This window comes from Coloeus monedula (assembly GCF_965178545.1).
Source record: "Coloeus monedula genome assembly, chromosome: 6".
In the NCBI taxonomy this organism is placed as follows: domain Eukaryota; kingdom Metazoa; phylum Chordata; class Aves; order Passeriformes; family Corvidae; genus Coloeus; species Coloeus monedula.
The window spans coordinates 59,954,853-59,969,647 of NC_138786.1; the positions used below are offsets into that span (position 1 = coordinate 59,954,853).

Here is a 14,795-nt window from a genome sequence, read left to right on the forward strand (position 1 = left end):
TAACAGGCTGAGTGCGGGAGGCGACACCTGGCACTCCTCGCTCCAGCGGGACTCACAGTCGCCCCAGCCGTGGGCAACAGGGAAAGCTGCCGGGCTGGAGCAGAGCACAGTCAGGGCTGGCTGAGCAGGTTTGGTGCCACCAACCCAGGTGGCCCCATGGGACAATTCCTCCAGGAGCGCCGTGCCCGGCAGCTTCCCTGGCACCAGCGGGTCTGGGCAGGTTTGGATCATCCAGTGCACAAGGGTGTGCTGGCTCATGGCTGTTACTGGAGGGAACAGTCAGGATTTGGGGCACAGGAGCCTTGTTTCAGGTGAAAACTCAGCCAACCAGGATGGCAGTGAACACGGGCTCACACAGCACAGCCGTGCCAGTCCAGCACAGCGCCCACCCTGGTCCCCTTTCCTCCAGGATGACAAATATTTTATCTGAAATTTGTGTTCTTAAGCCATAGATGCTGCTAATCCAGCCACGTTGAAGGGTTTTAAGGCTAGGAAGCTTGAAAGTTACCCGGAGATTTTTTTTTTTTCCCCTGAAGTATTTTGGTTGAATAAAAAGCTTGCTCACATCTCCCACCGCCACCCTGCCCCCATCCTGGGGACCATCCTGTGTCACACAATGGTGTGTCCTGTGTCCTGCAATCTGCCATGAACTAGAATTTCAGGTCCTCACCGGGTTGTGGGGTTTGGCTGGCTTGTTCACATCTATTAATGGATGAACCCCGACCAGCCCTATGCCAGAGACCTGGGGATTTATGATGGGAAGAGCAGCTGAAGCCATTGCTGTTTTCCTTGGGTCCTGTCACCACACAGCCCTGGGCTGCTTTCCCATGGCATCACCAGCCCACAACTGCCAAGGGTGGTGATGGAAGCTGTGCTCCCTGCCAGCCCCAATCCAAAATGGGAAGCCCATGGGTCAGAGCACAGTGCAGATGCTCCCAGTGGCACGGGCAATGGGGTCTGGGGGTGTTGGTGCTGCACAATTCGCTCAAGAACGCTGGAAAGTAACACAGAGGCTGGATGGGAAGGTGTGTGGGAAAAGCAACAGTGAGCAGGAATAGGCCAGGAGGGGTTTGGGCTACTGCCAAGGAAACATCACTAGATAAGCTTGCTAGAGGCACAGTGGCCAGCCCAGCCAGCACTTCTCCTGGAAAAAGGGATAGGATTCAATCCTACGATGAAAAACTGATTGCTGCCTCAATGCAGGATCCTGGAAAAACCCCAGTGGGCTTTTGGAAAAATTCCCACCAAGGTGGGAACAGGCATCAGCAACAACAAAACAAGGATAAATGAATGGGGTCACCAACTGTGAGGCATTTCAGAGCCCACATGTGGGTTACAATGAGGATGCTGCAATCCTGGAGAGTGGAAATACCCCAACCTCCTAAAACCCAGCACTCAGGGAAAGGGTCAGGTGGGGTTATCAGTCGACCCCAGAAGTGCCTGCAAACACACCCAAAAAAGAGCAACGTTTAGAGCCTCTTCTTCAACACCTGCCTCAATTCCTATATATCCCAATTTTTTCCCCTAAAAAATAACTCACGCCTCTGCCATGTACACTCACCGAAATCGTTTTGCTTTATTGCATATTGCCATCTTAGAAAATGTACAGTCTCATAACATTACACAGCATTTCCCACTAGCTAGAACTACTAACATCCTTGCACCTAACAGACTACCTTAGTCACTATGAAGCTAATAAGGTCCAAGACATAAACTTTCGTTTACAAATTATTATGGATTTTTTTTGTTGTTTTGTTTTTGGCATTATTAAAAAAAAAAATCATCTTTAAAATACACACCCAAGAGAAAAGAGTGGCTACTTACACCAGCACCAATCTAAAAGTAGTTTTCGACAATGGCACATGGAATTACCTGCACACAGCCTTTGTATTTATTTATAGAGATATAATATTCTTTTCTTTTTTCTGAAAGAAAACAAAGAAATGGCAAAGTCAGCCTGATAATCAGGCTGTTGTAAAACAATTAAAAAAAAAAAACAACCAAAAAACCAACCCAAGAGGTTTGGAAGGGCAAGAGGAAATCTGTCAGGAAAGGTCCTGATGTGGCACTGGGGTTGCAGAGGCAGGAGCAGGGTGGGTGCTGGCACCCAGGGACCCCGGGAGGAGATCACCCTTTCTGACCCTCACCACCTGTCCAATTAAACACGTGTGACCAACCATTCCTTAAACCATCAGAAGCCAAACTTTTTTTTTTAACCTTTTTTTTTCCTTCTTGTTTTATGTATTTTCAATTCCCCCCATAGTCCATTCCCTCAATTGTATCAGCCCCATTTTTTTCAGCCATAAATAAAAAATATAAATAGAGGCACTTTAGTTAAGGAATAGTATTATCATTACCTTTTGTCTTTATTTCCCCCTCCTTCTTAAAGCAAAGTGCTTAACTCCACCTTTGAACATAATCTGCAGGTCTTGCAGCTGCTTGGATATGAGGTGCTGGACTTTATTTTTGCGCTTACCTGCTTTATTTATTACTGCTTTAAATGCTACTCAGAAAGTCCTTTTTTTTTTTTTTCTCTTTTTTTTTTTTTTCTTTTTTTTAAATCTACAGTGCGTTAAACGTTGCAATGAAGAAAAGAACAAAATGGTAAAACCACAGCTCTTGACAACTCTGCTTCGAGAGAGATTTCACAGCTTTCACTCAGCACACAGACCCCGCGGCCTTCAGGTGCTTAGAACCATATTTTTTTTATACAAATTAGTTTAAACAGCACTTTTGCTATACAGTACATATAGTTAACTGACATCCCATACCCCACCAGTAATACCGATTATCTGACAAAAGAACAACCAACCTTATTTCAAATAGTGTTAATATCTAGTGCAACAGGGACAAACTCATCTCTCCACAGGAAAAAGAACAAACAAACAAAAAAAAAAAAAGATCACAAAAGTATTGGTGGTATAAAAAGGTTTTGTTTTGCTTTCTTAAAAAACATACCACAAATAAATAAAAGTAAAAAGTAACAGTCCTCTATATACTCAGCATAATTTAAGAATAGAAATGTTAATATGTTAACGGTGGTTATTTTTTATTCTCCAATTCTTAATTTTCTAAACCCTTAAATTATTACTCCCTGAGAGCTCTGAATTATTTTTATTATTGTTTTTTTTTGTCTTTTTTTTTTTTTGGACTGACATTTGACAGGTAGTTCTGCTTACAAATTTGCAATGACAACGAACAGCAAACCAGTCAAAAAAGGACCTGGCTAAGAGACGAGTGTTTCTTGGCATCGCTGCTTCTGTGTGTCCGAGAAAAAAAAAAGGAAAAGAAGGTGGGTGAAAGCTGGTGGGTTTTACCCCAACCCCTTTGTATTTCAGAGACCTTTGGTCCTGACCCACCTTGACAGAGGATACAGTTTGTCCCATTGAACAGAAAGCAAGAACAAAAGTTACAACGCAAAAGTTTATGCTCTTCGTCTCCTCTGAGAACCGAACCTTTCCCACCGTCTTGGGCCAGAAAACGTTGCGAAAGTATAAATACATCAGTGTGGCGTTACAGCGAGAAGCACTTTGGGGTAAAGTTTGTCCTTTAGCAAGGTGGTGGCAGGAGGAAAAAGAGCGTTTCCCAAGGATGACGGGAAGAGCATCGCCCGGAGCGCCCGCGGCGCCGAGCTCGGGAACCAGCGCGAACGCACAGATCTGTGAGTTCCTCAGAATAATCACAACGAGAGAAAACAAACAAACAATGGATTAAAGTTCAGTCAACTTTGCTTTTTTCTTCTTTTCTTCTTTAAACCGCTCAGCTTGTGTGCAAGGCGTCCCCTGCAAACGGCCCTGGGGGGTTCTGAGCAGGAGAGCAGCAGCAGGCAGCTTTCCGTTGGCTTTGGGGCCATGGGGACAGCCAGCGGCTCGGGGCTGGGTCCTCTCTTGCTCCACGGACACGGCATTGTGCTTGTGCATGGGGAGAACTACTTTTTGGAGTGGGGAGGAGGTGGGGCTGGCACTCACCAACGTGAGCTGCCCACGCACCTCCCTCCACACCCCCCGACCCGACTATATACACAGTATATACACACACACACTCGCCCGCGGGGACAAAGAGCGTGCCACTGTTCCGCTTCGAATCGCAAGGCAGTGTCATGGAAACAACAAAAACCAAACCATAGCCACTTCAGAAAGACTGACCCGCCTGTCTTTTGCTGGGTTGTCAGTTTGTTCCTCAGAAGTTGAGCTTGGTGACGGGCCTCTCGCGGCTGCTCTCCGCCAGCTGGTTGGTGATGCGCTTGCGGTTGCGCTTCAGCTTGGTGAGGTCCTTGTCGAAGACTTCGCCCGAGCGCAGGGCTGACACCAGGTCATCGAACTCACCGCTCTCCTCCCCGGTCTCCTTCGCCTTCCTCGCCTTGCGCTCCCGCTCCCGCTGCTCCTTCAGCTGCAGGTCACGGCAGCAGGGGGAAAGAAGACATCTCAGTCTCACACAAGTGGTTGTGGGGCTGCCCAATACATGCATGGTGATCCCCAAACTCATGGAATAAGGGTTGTTTCCCACCCCAGTGCTTAGCACCTGAGAGCTGGTCAGGGTTATTGATAGACCACATCCCTGGAAGTGCTCCAAGGCCAGGCTGGAAAGGGCTTAGAGCAGCCTGGTCTAGTGGAAGGTGTCCCTGCCCATGGTCCATGCCCAGAACCAGGTGTCTTTCAATCCAAACCATTATATGATTTTGAGATTCTATGATACAAGTCAAAGCCCCACAGCTGCTGCTTGTGTGTCACAGCAGTCCCCAGACAGCACCAGCTCTGCTGCATATTTCAGCTCCAAGACCTCACCAACCCAAGGTCATTATTTAATCAAGTAATCAAAAGTGAAAAGCCAGTGGGTCTAAGAGCACAGAAGCTCCCTTCCCCATGCCACTGCGGCCACCATGGGAACCTCATGACACAGCTGCCACTCCCAGGTGCCCTGGGGGTGCTGCTGGACTCGCCGGGATGTGCTCACCTGTGCCTCCATGCGCGCCCGGCGCTCCTCCTCCTCCTTCCTCCTCCGCATGTTCTCATTCTCCTGCTTGGCCTCAGTCACGGCTTGAAGGAACTGGTCAAAGATGCCAAAGAATTCATCAGGCTGCATTTTGTCTGTGTCTTCTCCAAAGTGCTTCACAGCCTTGGAAAACTGGAAGAGAGAGGACAGGGATGCGTCACTCTTGGATAAATCCACTGGACTGGTGAAACCTTCGACCTGATGGAGCAGAGTGAAACACTTCCAGCAGCCATGGCAGAGAGCAGGGCTTTGCCTTATCAAGCCTTGATTTAAACCTGAAACAAATCACCTGGTGTGTTACCTGCAGCCCTGCAAGACCCGACCTGGATCACTCTCCAGCCCCCTCTCCCCATCTTGCCTTTGGCTCTGCTAAGCCTCCCCTGCCCCAGCTCCACTTTATTAACTAAGCAGCAGTAAAAACAAGGAAGCAAAATGCTGTGGGACTGAAGACATAAAACTAATAGTAAACACGGCAGGGGAAGGGAAACTTGCACTTTTAAGTTTTTCTTTGAAGTATTTTTGGGGTATTATTTATCATTGCCACATGCTCTGCTATTGAAACCAAATGTGTTGGTGAAACTTCTAAAAGAGATTTCTGCCCAGGCTCAGGCACAGCCCTGGGCAGGGAAATAGGGAGTTTTCCGGCCTCTTGTGCTGTTTGCACACCATTAATGTGAGGGAGTCGAATGAGGCTGTAGCAGAGGTCAGGATAGGACATCCACAATCTGCCAACATGTCCCAGTCCCGGGGCAGCCCCTGAGTTGTCCTTGGGACTGACACTCTTTGTTCTCACTTCCAGCTTGAAGGAGACTCTTTGTGCAGGGCAAGTTTGTTAAAATTGTGAAGGCACATTCTGGAGATAAGCACGCTTAAAAGAAAAGAAAAACAAAATCAAAGCACCAACAGATTTATTAGTTGCTTTGATTTTGCAGGGTAGACCAAGAGGAACATTTTTAAAGCCTGCCTGTATGATTTAGTTTTATTTGCAGGGGTGCCCCAGGCTCTTCAAAAGACATTTAGTGCATTTTTATTTCTTTGTTTACTTAAGAGACTTAACACTTCAAGATGCAGGGAGGAATCTGAGAGGTGCCACTATATAAGTCAATATAATTGAGGTTAATCTTGCTGATTTTAATCAAGATATTAAAATTCTCTGCCATGTTACAAGAGATTCCGGTGGGGGAGGAAAGGCTGAAAATGTCCACATGTGATGTAAAGTTATAAAACAGGGATGTTTCTGCTTTCCTAAGAGAAAACAGGAACATAATTTGAATCTGGACATGTGTTTAAAAAGCAAAGAGATGGAGTGTTCCATACAGCCCATCCCACCATGGGAACAGCTGCAAATTGCTTCAGAGTGGACTTGCAGGGATGCTGGGGACCACGACAAGACCTTCTCCTCCAGATCCAGCCAAGTCAGCAGAAGATAATACAGTTTGCAGAGCATTTGTCACCATCTCCACAGTCCTAACTCACTGCAGAGAGCATCTGCCAGGTTACCGTCAACAGTCCTAAAGGGTGGCCAGGGGTAGCCATGGCCTCAGGGAGGTCCATCATAATGCCCAAGCATGGGTCAGAAGGTCAGTGCCAAACAGACACAGGAGAAGGAGGTGAGGCTGAAAAGTGACTCAGATCTCAGGGACATTGGTGGCCTTACCAGCTCTTTCGCTTCCATCAGGAGATCTTCGACATCTGAGAAGCTGAAGCTGGCCAATGTGATGAACTGGCTGACGACAGACACAAACTTGTCACCTGCCTTCTGAACCTGAGACTTCTGGAAGTCCAGCTCCTTTTGGGGGAAAAAAACCGTAAATCTGGTCAGGCCCTGGCTGATGAAGGACACAAAAACCATTGGCCTCTGGCAGTGGCATTGGGAGTGTGGCTGCATCAGTGCCAGGGGTTCTGCGAGCACCACCACTGCTGCTCCCCCCTGCCATGCATGACACACTGGATTACACTGCCTCAAGTAAGCTTTTTAGCCAAATCCTGCAGGAAAGCTTACGGAAGCAGGATAATTCAGCAAAACCCAAAGTGGGTCCTTTGGGATACCTCCACCATTTCATCACCACTCCACCTGGGCTGCAGAAGTGCTCCCCAGCCCTCTGTGGTTTTACAGCCAAGGGGAGACCCCTCTGCACATCACAGGTCCTCCGTGGGCATCATCACTAGGCTTTCTCAGCCTCCCTTGATACATTAGACATAAACCATGCATTGTACCTAAACACACATGGTAACTTCAGTGCCAAAACAGCCCTGAGAGGACAGGCACACGTGCAGGGCAGGAAGGAAACGCAAACAGATCTCCAGGATGTGAGATAAAAGCAGCTTCGCTGGGAGCTCCCTGGCCTGCCTCCCCAAGGAGGGATGCCGTGCTGCTCGGAGCCAGGCTGGACTATACTTCATTTAAATAATACTTACAGTCTCCACCGCTCTCAGGCCGCTTCTCAGAGTGTTTATTTCTTTCTCCAGCTCGGTCATGCTGTTGGAAATAGCGGGATGTTAATTTTCAGCCTTTTCCAGCAACATCTACAGCTCTCTGACCAACGTGACCATGGTTTTCCCACGGAAAAGACCCCAACCCTCCTTTTTGCAGACCAGCGTGTCTTGAGCAGCAAATCTGGCTGACAGCCTCTAAGCTGGGACTATCTCAAAGTGGCTGCAGTTGCTTGTTTTAAAGGAAAGCACTTTTCTATATTTTTAATCAAGGGGACTGCACAGGTTTAGCAAGCTCAGCAGCCTCCTGCCCTCTCCAAAAGCATGGAGGGCTCAGAAGAGGGCCTTGCTGGGCACAGATTTCTCTCCAGGGCCAGCAGTGGATGGGGCCGTTGTCCCAATGCACAGAAGACAGTTTTTCAGGGTACCACGGCTGGGTGAACACCAGGCAAAGCATCCTTCCGAGCAGCAAGGCTTTCACAAAGGGAGACAGCCCAAATATAGAGAAATAAAAATAAATCACCACGTCTGGCGCTGGCTTTGTTTACACAAGGCTCAAGCCCCTGATGAGCTTCAAATTCAAGTGCTTACGGGTTTCTACCACTACGTCTGAGGGGAAGCTTTCTCACAAAGGCTCGGTGACCACAGGCTTGATGCCTTTCCAGGGGTGTCTGTGCGAGGGCTGGGGTCCCTGGAAATGCTGACGCCGGGTCATGGGGCAAGCATTCCTGGCAGGTTTAGTCTGGGAAAATGCAGTTTTGGGAGCCCTGTGCTCCAGCAGTTCATTACTAGTGGTGGGATTGACAGAGGCGGCAATTTCTGCTTCACAGCTGCGGGGCTGGGGGGAATTCAGGGTTTTCCAGAGCTTTAGAAACTTTTTGGTTTCGCTCTAGATTGGACCAAACCCAAATGTTACATATGGTGTCCAGTTTAGAGCTAAATGATAAAGTTTAGGGGGGTAAAGAAACCCTCTGTGCAGGCATTTTCTTTCCCATACGTGTGTCTGTGCAACAGCTGCAGATCCTGGAGCATGGGAAAGCTGGAGAGTCCATCAGCAGGGAGCATGTCCTGCTCAGCCGTGCCCTCAGCTGATGCCTGCAAACTGAGCACCACACACCCACAGAACCACGGAATAACCTGAGTTGGAAGGGACTGACAAGGATCTCCAAGTCCAACTCCTGGCCCTGCACAGCCCCAGGAGTCACACCCTGTGCCTGAGAGTGTTGTCCAGATGCTTCTGGAGCCCTGTCAGGCTTGGTGCTGTGATCACTGCCCTGGGGAACCTCTTCCAGTGTCCAGCCACCCTCTGGGAGAAAACCACTTTTCCCTGCACACCAAGATTTGTCCTGTCACTGTGCTCAATCCCAATGGCTGATGATTATTTTACATTTTATACAGGAGGATGCTTGTTTTGTCCAGTACACATCTTTCTTGGGAACCCACCACTGCTACAAAGGACCTTTGAAGCTTGGAATACCCTCAAGCCACTGTAAACTCTGTGTGTATTCCATAGAATCACAGAATGGTTTGGGTTGGAAGGGACCTCAAAGCCCATCCAGTTCCAACCCCCTGCCATGGGCAGGGACACCTTCCACTATCCCAGGTTGCTCCAAGCTCTGTCCAACCTGGCCTGCAACACTGCCAGGGTGGGGGCATGCACAACTTCTCTGGGTAACCTGTTCTAACTGCACCCCCTCTAAAGAGGTGCAGTTTCAGCCCCTTTACATGTCCACAGCTAACACAAATATGCCCTGGCTGCAGAAACATGTGATCTTTGCTGCTCACATCCCTGAAGCACCAAAGCCTGCAAGCTCCTGCTGGAGTTTAAAACCAAGACAGAGTCTCATTGATTTCAGAGGTATTTCAGCACATACTTGAGGACTTTGCAGGGCAACAGCAGATTCCTCCTGAACTTAAAGGTTCAGCCTGTTTTTCAGGGCTTTGCTGAACTGGGGCAGCCTGTTCCCAACAGGTCACCCAGCAGGGTTAAAAAACTGCCAGAAACTCCATGTTTGGTGGTAAAACGAGGGGCAGGCAGGACCTGGATGCAGGTGAGCCCCTCACACAGCTGCCTGGTCCTGCCCGTGCTGCAGGCAGAGCCTCCCTGGCACATGAAGATAAACAGCTGCCCTGTATCTGCAGCCACACCGCAACCGCTTCCTCCCGGATTACTTAATGTACCATTAGAAATTAATTAAATGCTTTTGCGGTGAGATAACAACAGGAAGCGGCTGCTCCAAGCAGCTCTCCTCCCTCAAACTCAGAAGTTTAGAGCCTTTGCTGCAAGCGCTGTGATTTAAAGCTGCCAGGTGATGTTTGCTTCTGAGTCCTGGGCTGCTCTGGGCCAGCGTGGCCATGGCATGGGATAAAGCCCAGCAGCCAGGATCTGGCCAGGAGGGTGAGCAGGGGTGGGGTGATATGGAAAAGCAGGCTGAAACGAGGGGAGAGGCACTCCCAGTGCTCCCTAAGTGCCACCTCAATCCCCGCTTACTTGACTTTGGCTGCCTGTGGGATGTCTCGCAGCTCCTCATGCAGGTGGAGGACTTTGGGATATTTCTTCTCCACAACAGTGATGAGATAGTGCAGCAGGGTGATGTTCCTAGAAAAGAGGAGCAGAGAGGTCACTATGGCAGCATCTTGGGGAGCTCATAGTTCAGTCAAAACCCCTGGTTAAATCCCAACCCTGGCAAAGAACTATTTGAGGATTCCTGCAAGGATGCTGCTTTCTGCCTGGATGGGGACACAGGATGGGTCAGTCCCATGCACAGCCACAGTGCAGAGCAGCCTGGTCCCTGCAAGTAAGGGTCCTCCACAGGAGGAACCCAGGGGAGATGACTTGAGTGTCACTGCTCTTGTCCTCCATTGTCTTTACTGATGGATGAGACCAGGCAGGTTTGAGACCTGACCCAGCTCCTCTCGCTCTGTGAACAGAGTTCAGCAGGGCAGAGCAAACCAAGCGATGGCTGCATCAGCATGGGAGAGTGGCAGAGGGGGCTGCCATGGAGAAAAGTCCCTGGAAACCCTCTCTCTGGCTCTTGGCTTCTTCAAAGGGGTTAAAAAGCATTTGGAAGATGATCCTACTAATCAGCCTTGGCTGCAGTTTAGCCAGCCCAGGAGGGAAAGCCCCCCATCAATCCCTGCACTGATCTGTAGCCCGGCTTCCCTCGAAAGCTGTCCTGCTCAAAGAGTGCACACTCACATCACTGGGTGAGCCAAACTGGGCAGCAGGAGGAGGGGACTGCTCCCATACACTCATGTCCCAGAGGTAATGCTAATGACCCCTCCATTCCCCCAACATCCCTGGGGCCCGTGGATGCTACCAAGGATAAGGGCAGGGGCTGCTTACTTGTCAATGCTGGACTTGGTGTCTGCAATCTTGTTGAGGCTGGAGATCTTAAACCCAAAGGCGTTGCCCCTCTGGCCCTTGTTCATGTAGTTCCCAAAGGCCAGGACCACCTCCAGGAGCTGCTGGAGGCTGCTGCTCTGCAGCACTGCCTTGGAGCCGGCACGGATGGCTGAAAGCAGAGAGGGGTAGGACATTACCCCCTGGCACAAGAGCCCACCACCAGCAACCCCTTCAGTATCCCCAAGGAGTGACCACCAACTCCCTCCCTCCCTTCCCCTGTGTCACTGCCAGCTCAGGCTCATCCCAGCACGGAGGATGCTCTCCTTGTGAGCGATCCCTGTGCTGGGACAGAGTCCCTTAGAAGATCTGGTCACTTGCCTTCCACCTTGGGTTTGACCTCTGCAACTCTCTCCGCAAACTTCTTCTTGAAGTAGAGGGACTGCAGCCTTTGCTGGTAATGGTTTATCCTGGAAAACAGAAAGGAGGTGCAGGTTGAGCTTTGCTTGCTCCAGGCAGAGCTCCGTTGCTCCACTGCTCCCAGCTGTGCTAACAAAGCACGCTTGAGCCATGGTGATTAAAAAATAATGACCCCTTTTCTCCCTGAAACTGTGCTGGGATGGGAAAAATTGACAACTGAAGCTACAGCTGTCCTGGTCTAGATCCCAGTGGGTTCTTAAACACATGCTTAAGCCTATCCTTAATTCAGCAGGTTCAACAAGTGCATTTTTACACCCTGTTGGTATGAACAAACAACTCTTTCACAACCACTCCTAAGCAAAGGTGCTGATGAGGTCTGGGCTTCCCACGGCTTTGTGATGAGCTGCAGCTGGAGAGAGGCTCACCTACGACCAGAAATAATCAAACTGGACCTTCTGATCATCAAAATGATAGCCTGGGCTGGAAAGCCCCTTTCCTGGACAAGTCGGGGATGGCTCTGCTCATGTCAGGCTTGTGTTCAGGCTAAACAAGATCTCACTTGTATGCACATGGTAGTCTGATTTGAGTCACTTGGACTAAGGACCCACGGGAGACATGCTCACATACAGAGCCATGAGCTACGCTGTTTTACTAATCAGAGGTGACAAAGACATCACACTCGGTTACAGACCACAAGGCGAATTAAAAAGCCGTGCTGGAAATCAAGGAAAACATTTGCACCAGCACATTGTGCTTTCCAAAGGATGAAGGCATAGGAGCAACACTTGGGCGAGAGTCAGTGAAGAAGAAAGGTGACCTGCGATAGAAAAGCTAATTCTGAGCATCACTGAGCCCCGAGGGCTCAGGTCTGAACTTCACAGCTCCATCCTGCCTGCCTTTGACACTCAGCGACCACACGGCGCATTGCCCCGGTGCTCAGCAGTGCGTTTCTCGGGGAGCACGGGAGCATTTCTATTTTTGATCTCCCAGTGCAATCTCGAATTGTAAAACTCGCTGACCTTGCCAACAAGTGACTTGCTTGAAGTTCAGCTAAGAAATTCAGAGAGCTAAATGCTCAGTTCAATTTAAATAAGAGCTTCAAGATTTTAACCGGGCACCTCTAGAGGATGTGCATGCAATAGATAAGGTTATTCATCCCTGAAGACTCCTAAATCTTAAATGATTGCTACCAGGAGCAGGAAGAAATGACATTTCCTTTCAGTCTCATATAGTCTCAGGAGCCCTAGGGATGAGTCAATCTGGAGGTGAGGAGTGGGACTCATCTACACAGCAGGGCAAAATGTATATACATCAGGCTTGAATATTCATTAGGATGAAAGGGAAAGGAGCATTGTGTTACCATTGTAACAGCACTTCCCACCTGGGCCACAATGAATCATGGAATGGGTTGGGTTGGAAGGGACTGAAAGGTCATTTAGTCGTAACCCCTCTGCCCTGTAGGGACATCTTCCCCTAGACCAGATTAGATCACAGAATCTCAGAATCATCAAGGTCAGAAGAGTCAAGATTTTCTAGTCCAGTCATCAACCCAGAACCACCACAATCACCCCTAAACCATTTTCCCAGAATGAGAGGGAAAATGTGTCGGGATATGGTGTGGGAAGCAAACACCTCCCACCAGAGAATCCATCTCCCCATCCCTCTCCCCTGCTCTGTCCAACTACTGCTTGTATGGGAGCACAATCCTGATTTTAGGAGCACAGCATCACAAATGATCCTTATAATGTGGAGCACCTTGCCTGCCTTCCCATCTGCTTGGCCCACTCATTTCCTGATGTGAAAAACAGTAAGAAGGGCTTATTTCCCACACAGGCTCCATGAAACACCCACCTCCCAACCAGCCTGTGCCAAAATGTGTCCCCTGAGCCACCAACCTGCTCATTTCAAAGAGGAACCGGTCAGCCTTGGCCATGCGGTCCAGCTCGTGCTTATGCTCTTCCAGCAGGTCAATGTCACCCTTTTCAGGAACAAACTTCAGGAGCTAAACAAGAGAAAAGCACAGTGGTGGACATGAGGTCCATGCACAAATTTTCAGGAGCCAAACAGTGACTTATTTCCTTGAATCTAACACTTTTTCAGCATGTACAGACAGTGACCCCAAGGCACCTGTGAAATAAGCGTTACTGCTGTCCCTGTGACCTTCCTCACATTACTCCAGCACATCAGTGTCTTTTGCCTCTGCCCTGGCCTCACTCTGCTTTTACAACAGATGTACTAAGTCTGCTCCAAGGAGGTTTCAACACCAGCTCTGCCAGAGGAGATGTCAGTCAGGGACTCCCATTTGCTGCAGCTCTACTTATTAGCAGATGGAAATTTCGTGCAATGAATCCTCCCACCTCTCTGTTCAAAGTGCAATTACCAGCTCAGCTTTAAGGACAGGTGAACAACATGCTTCCAAAGGGACTCAGATGGGATGAAAAATGGGATTCCCCTTTTGAGCACAAATACTGTCTAAGCTTTCAAAAATAAATCACCACTGAGCACAAACTTCAAGCTGCAGCCACAGAACAGGCAACTGGCCCCACCTCAGGGACCCAGGACAGACCTGGGTACAGGAATGGCACGTGGGGGCCATGCTGCTCCCAGCACTGATGCCATGACCAAGCTGCTGCTCCAGCCCACCTGGGTGGTTTGTCAACATGTGGTAAATAATTTGGGGCCTGACACACTCCAGGCTGTGCTTTGGTCCCAAGTACTTTGCACAGTGTCGTCTCAGCATGAGGCAACCACAAAGGAGCATGAGACATGTTGCCCACCTGTTCCAGCATGTCTTTTGGGAGGTCCTCCTGCTCATCCATCGTCAAAATCGCTCGCTTGATCTCCTCATTCGAGAGTTTCAGCCTGGGAGGTGGAGGGAAAGGAGAGTTATTCCCACTTATTCCCCAGCAATCGGGGGGAGGTTCAGGAGTGTTTCCTTACACACCTGTGCAACAGCTTAACCCCCAGCCAGCAGCAGAATCACAAACAGCTCTATCCAGCATGTTTTGAAGAAGGATGTGTGAGAAATGTGGTAGGACCAAGCTCTGCCAAGGCTCAGCACAGCACAGAGCAGCCCTGGCCCTGCTGCAAACAGGGGGGTCAAACCTCCCCAGCCAATTCCCTCTCCCCACACCACAGCTGCCATTCCCTGTTTCCCTGTTGTATAGTACTTTATGTAAGGATTGTAAGCAGTACATTAAATATCCAACTTTCAATGAAACTCTTGCCCATAGCAATGCTGCTCCTGCAGTTCCAGCACCCCCAAAGGCCATGGGGCCAGGGGGTCACGTTCCCACCGGCAGCATAGCCCAGCCCAGGCTCAGGCATGCAGCTCAGCACTGCCCCTGAACCCACTGCCACAACCCCTAAGGAAAATCTGGCCAATTTCCGCTGCTGTTCTTGGATTTAAACATTGCCTCTCCCACTTCTCCCGACCACCTTCAGCTGATATCTTCCTCTAGGAAGAAATGAGAAGGAAATCCAAAATTTGGACAAGTGGATGCTCAGCACCCCAGGAAACCCATTGGTTTGGTTTTCTTTGGAGGGGTGGGGATTCAATGCGCTTCGAAGTGTAAGAAGCTGGAAACCAGCCTCTCCTCCACTTTTT

General features: G+C 49.4%; 1 protein-coding gene across 1 annotated transcript in view; it reads right to left on the bottom strand.

Moving 5' to 3' along the window:
* Positions 1-1,646: 1,646 nt before the first annotated feature.
* The window catches only part of DAAM1 (dishevelled associated activator of morphogenesis 1), a 90,296-nt gene continuing 77,147 nt past the window's right edge, over positions 1,647-14,795 (bottom strand). Inside the window, exons 18-26 of the mRNA XM_082283855.1 lie at positions 13,966-14,050; positions 13,084-13,190; positions 11,150-11,238; positions 10,772-10,940; positions 9,917-10,024; positions 7,411-7,471; positions 6,650-6,781; positions 4,954-5,124; positions 1,647-4,389 (exon numbers count right to left, since the gene is read on the bottom strand). Of these exons, the coding sequence (XP_082139981.1) occupies positions 4,180-4,389; positions 4,954-5,124; positions 6,650-6,781; positions 7,411-7,471; positions 9,917-10,024; positions 10,772-10,940; positions 11,150-11,238; positions 13,084-13,190; positions 13,966-14,050 (1,132 nt within the window). The 3' untranslated portion in view covers positions 1,647-4,179. The remainder of the gene's footprint in view (positions 4,390-4,953; positions 5,125-6,649; positions 6,782-7,410; positions 7,472-9,916; positions 10,025-10,771; positions 10,941-11,149; positions 11,239-13,083; positions 13,191-13,965; positions 14,051-14,795) is intronic.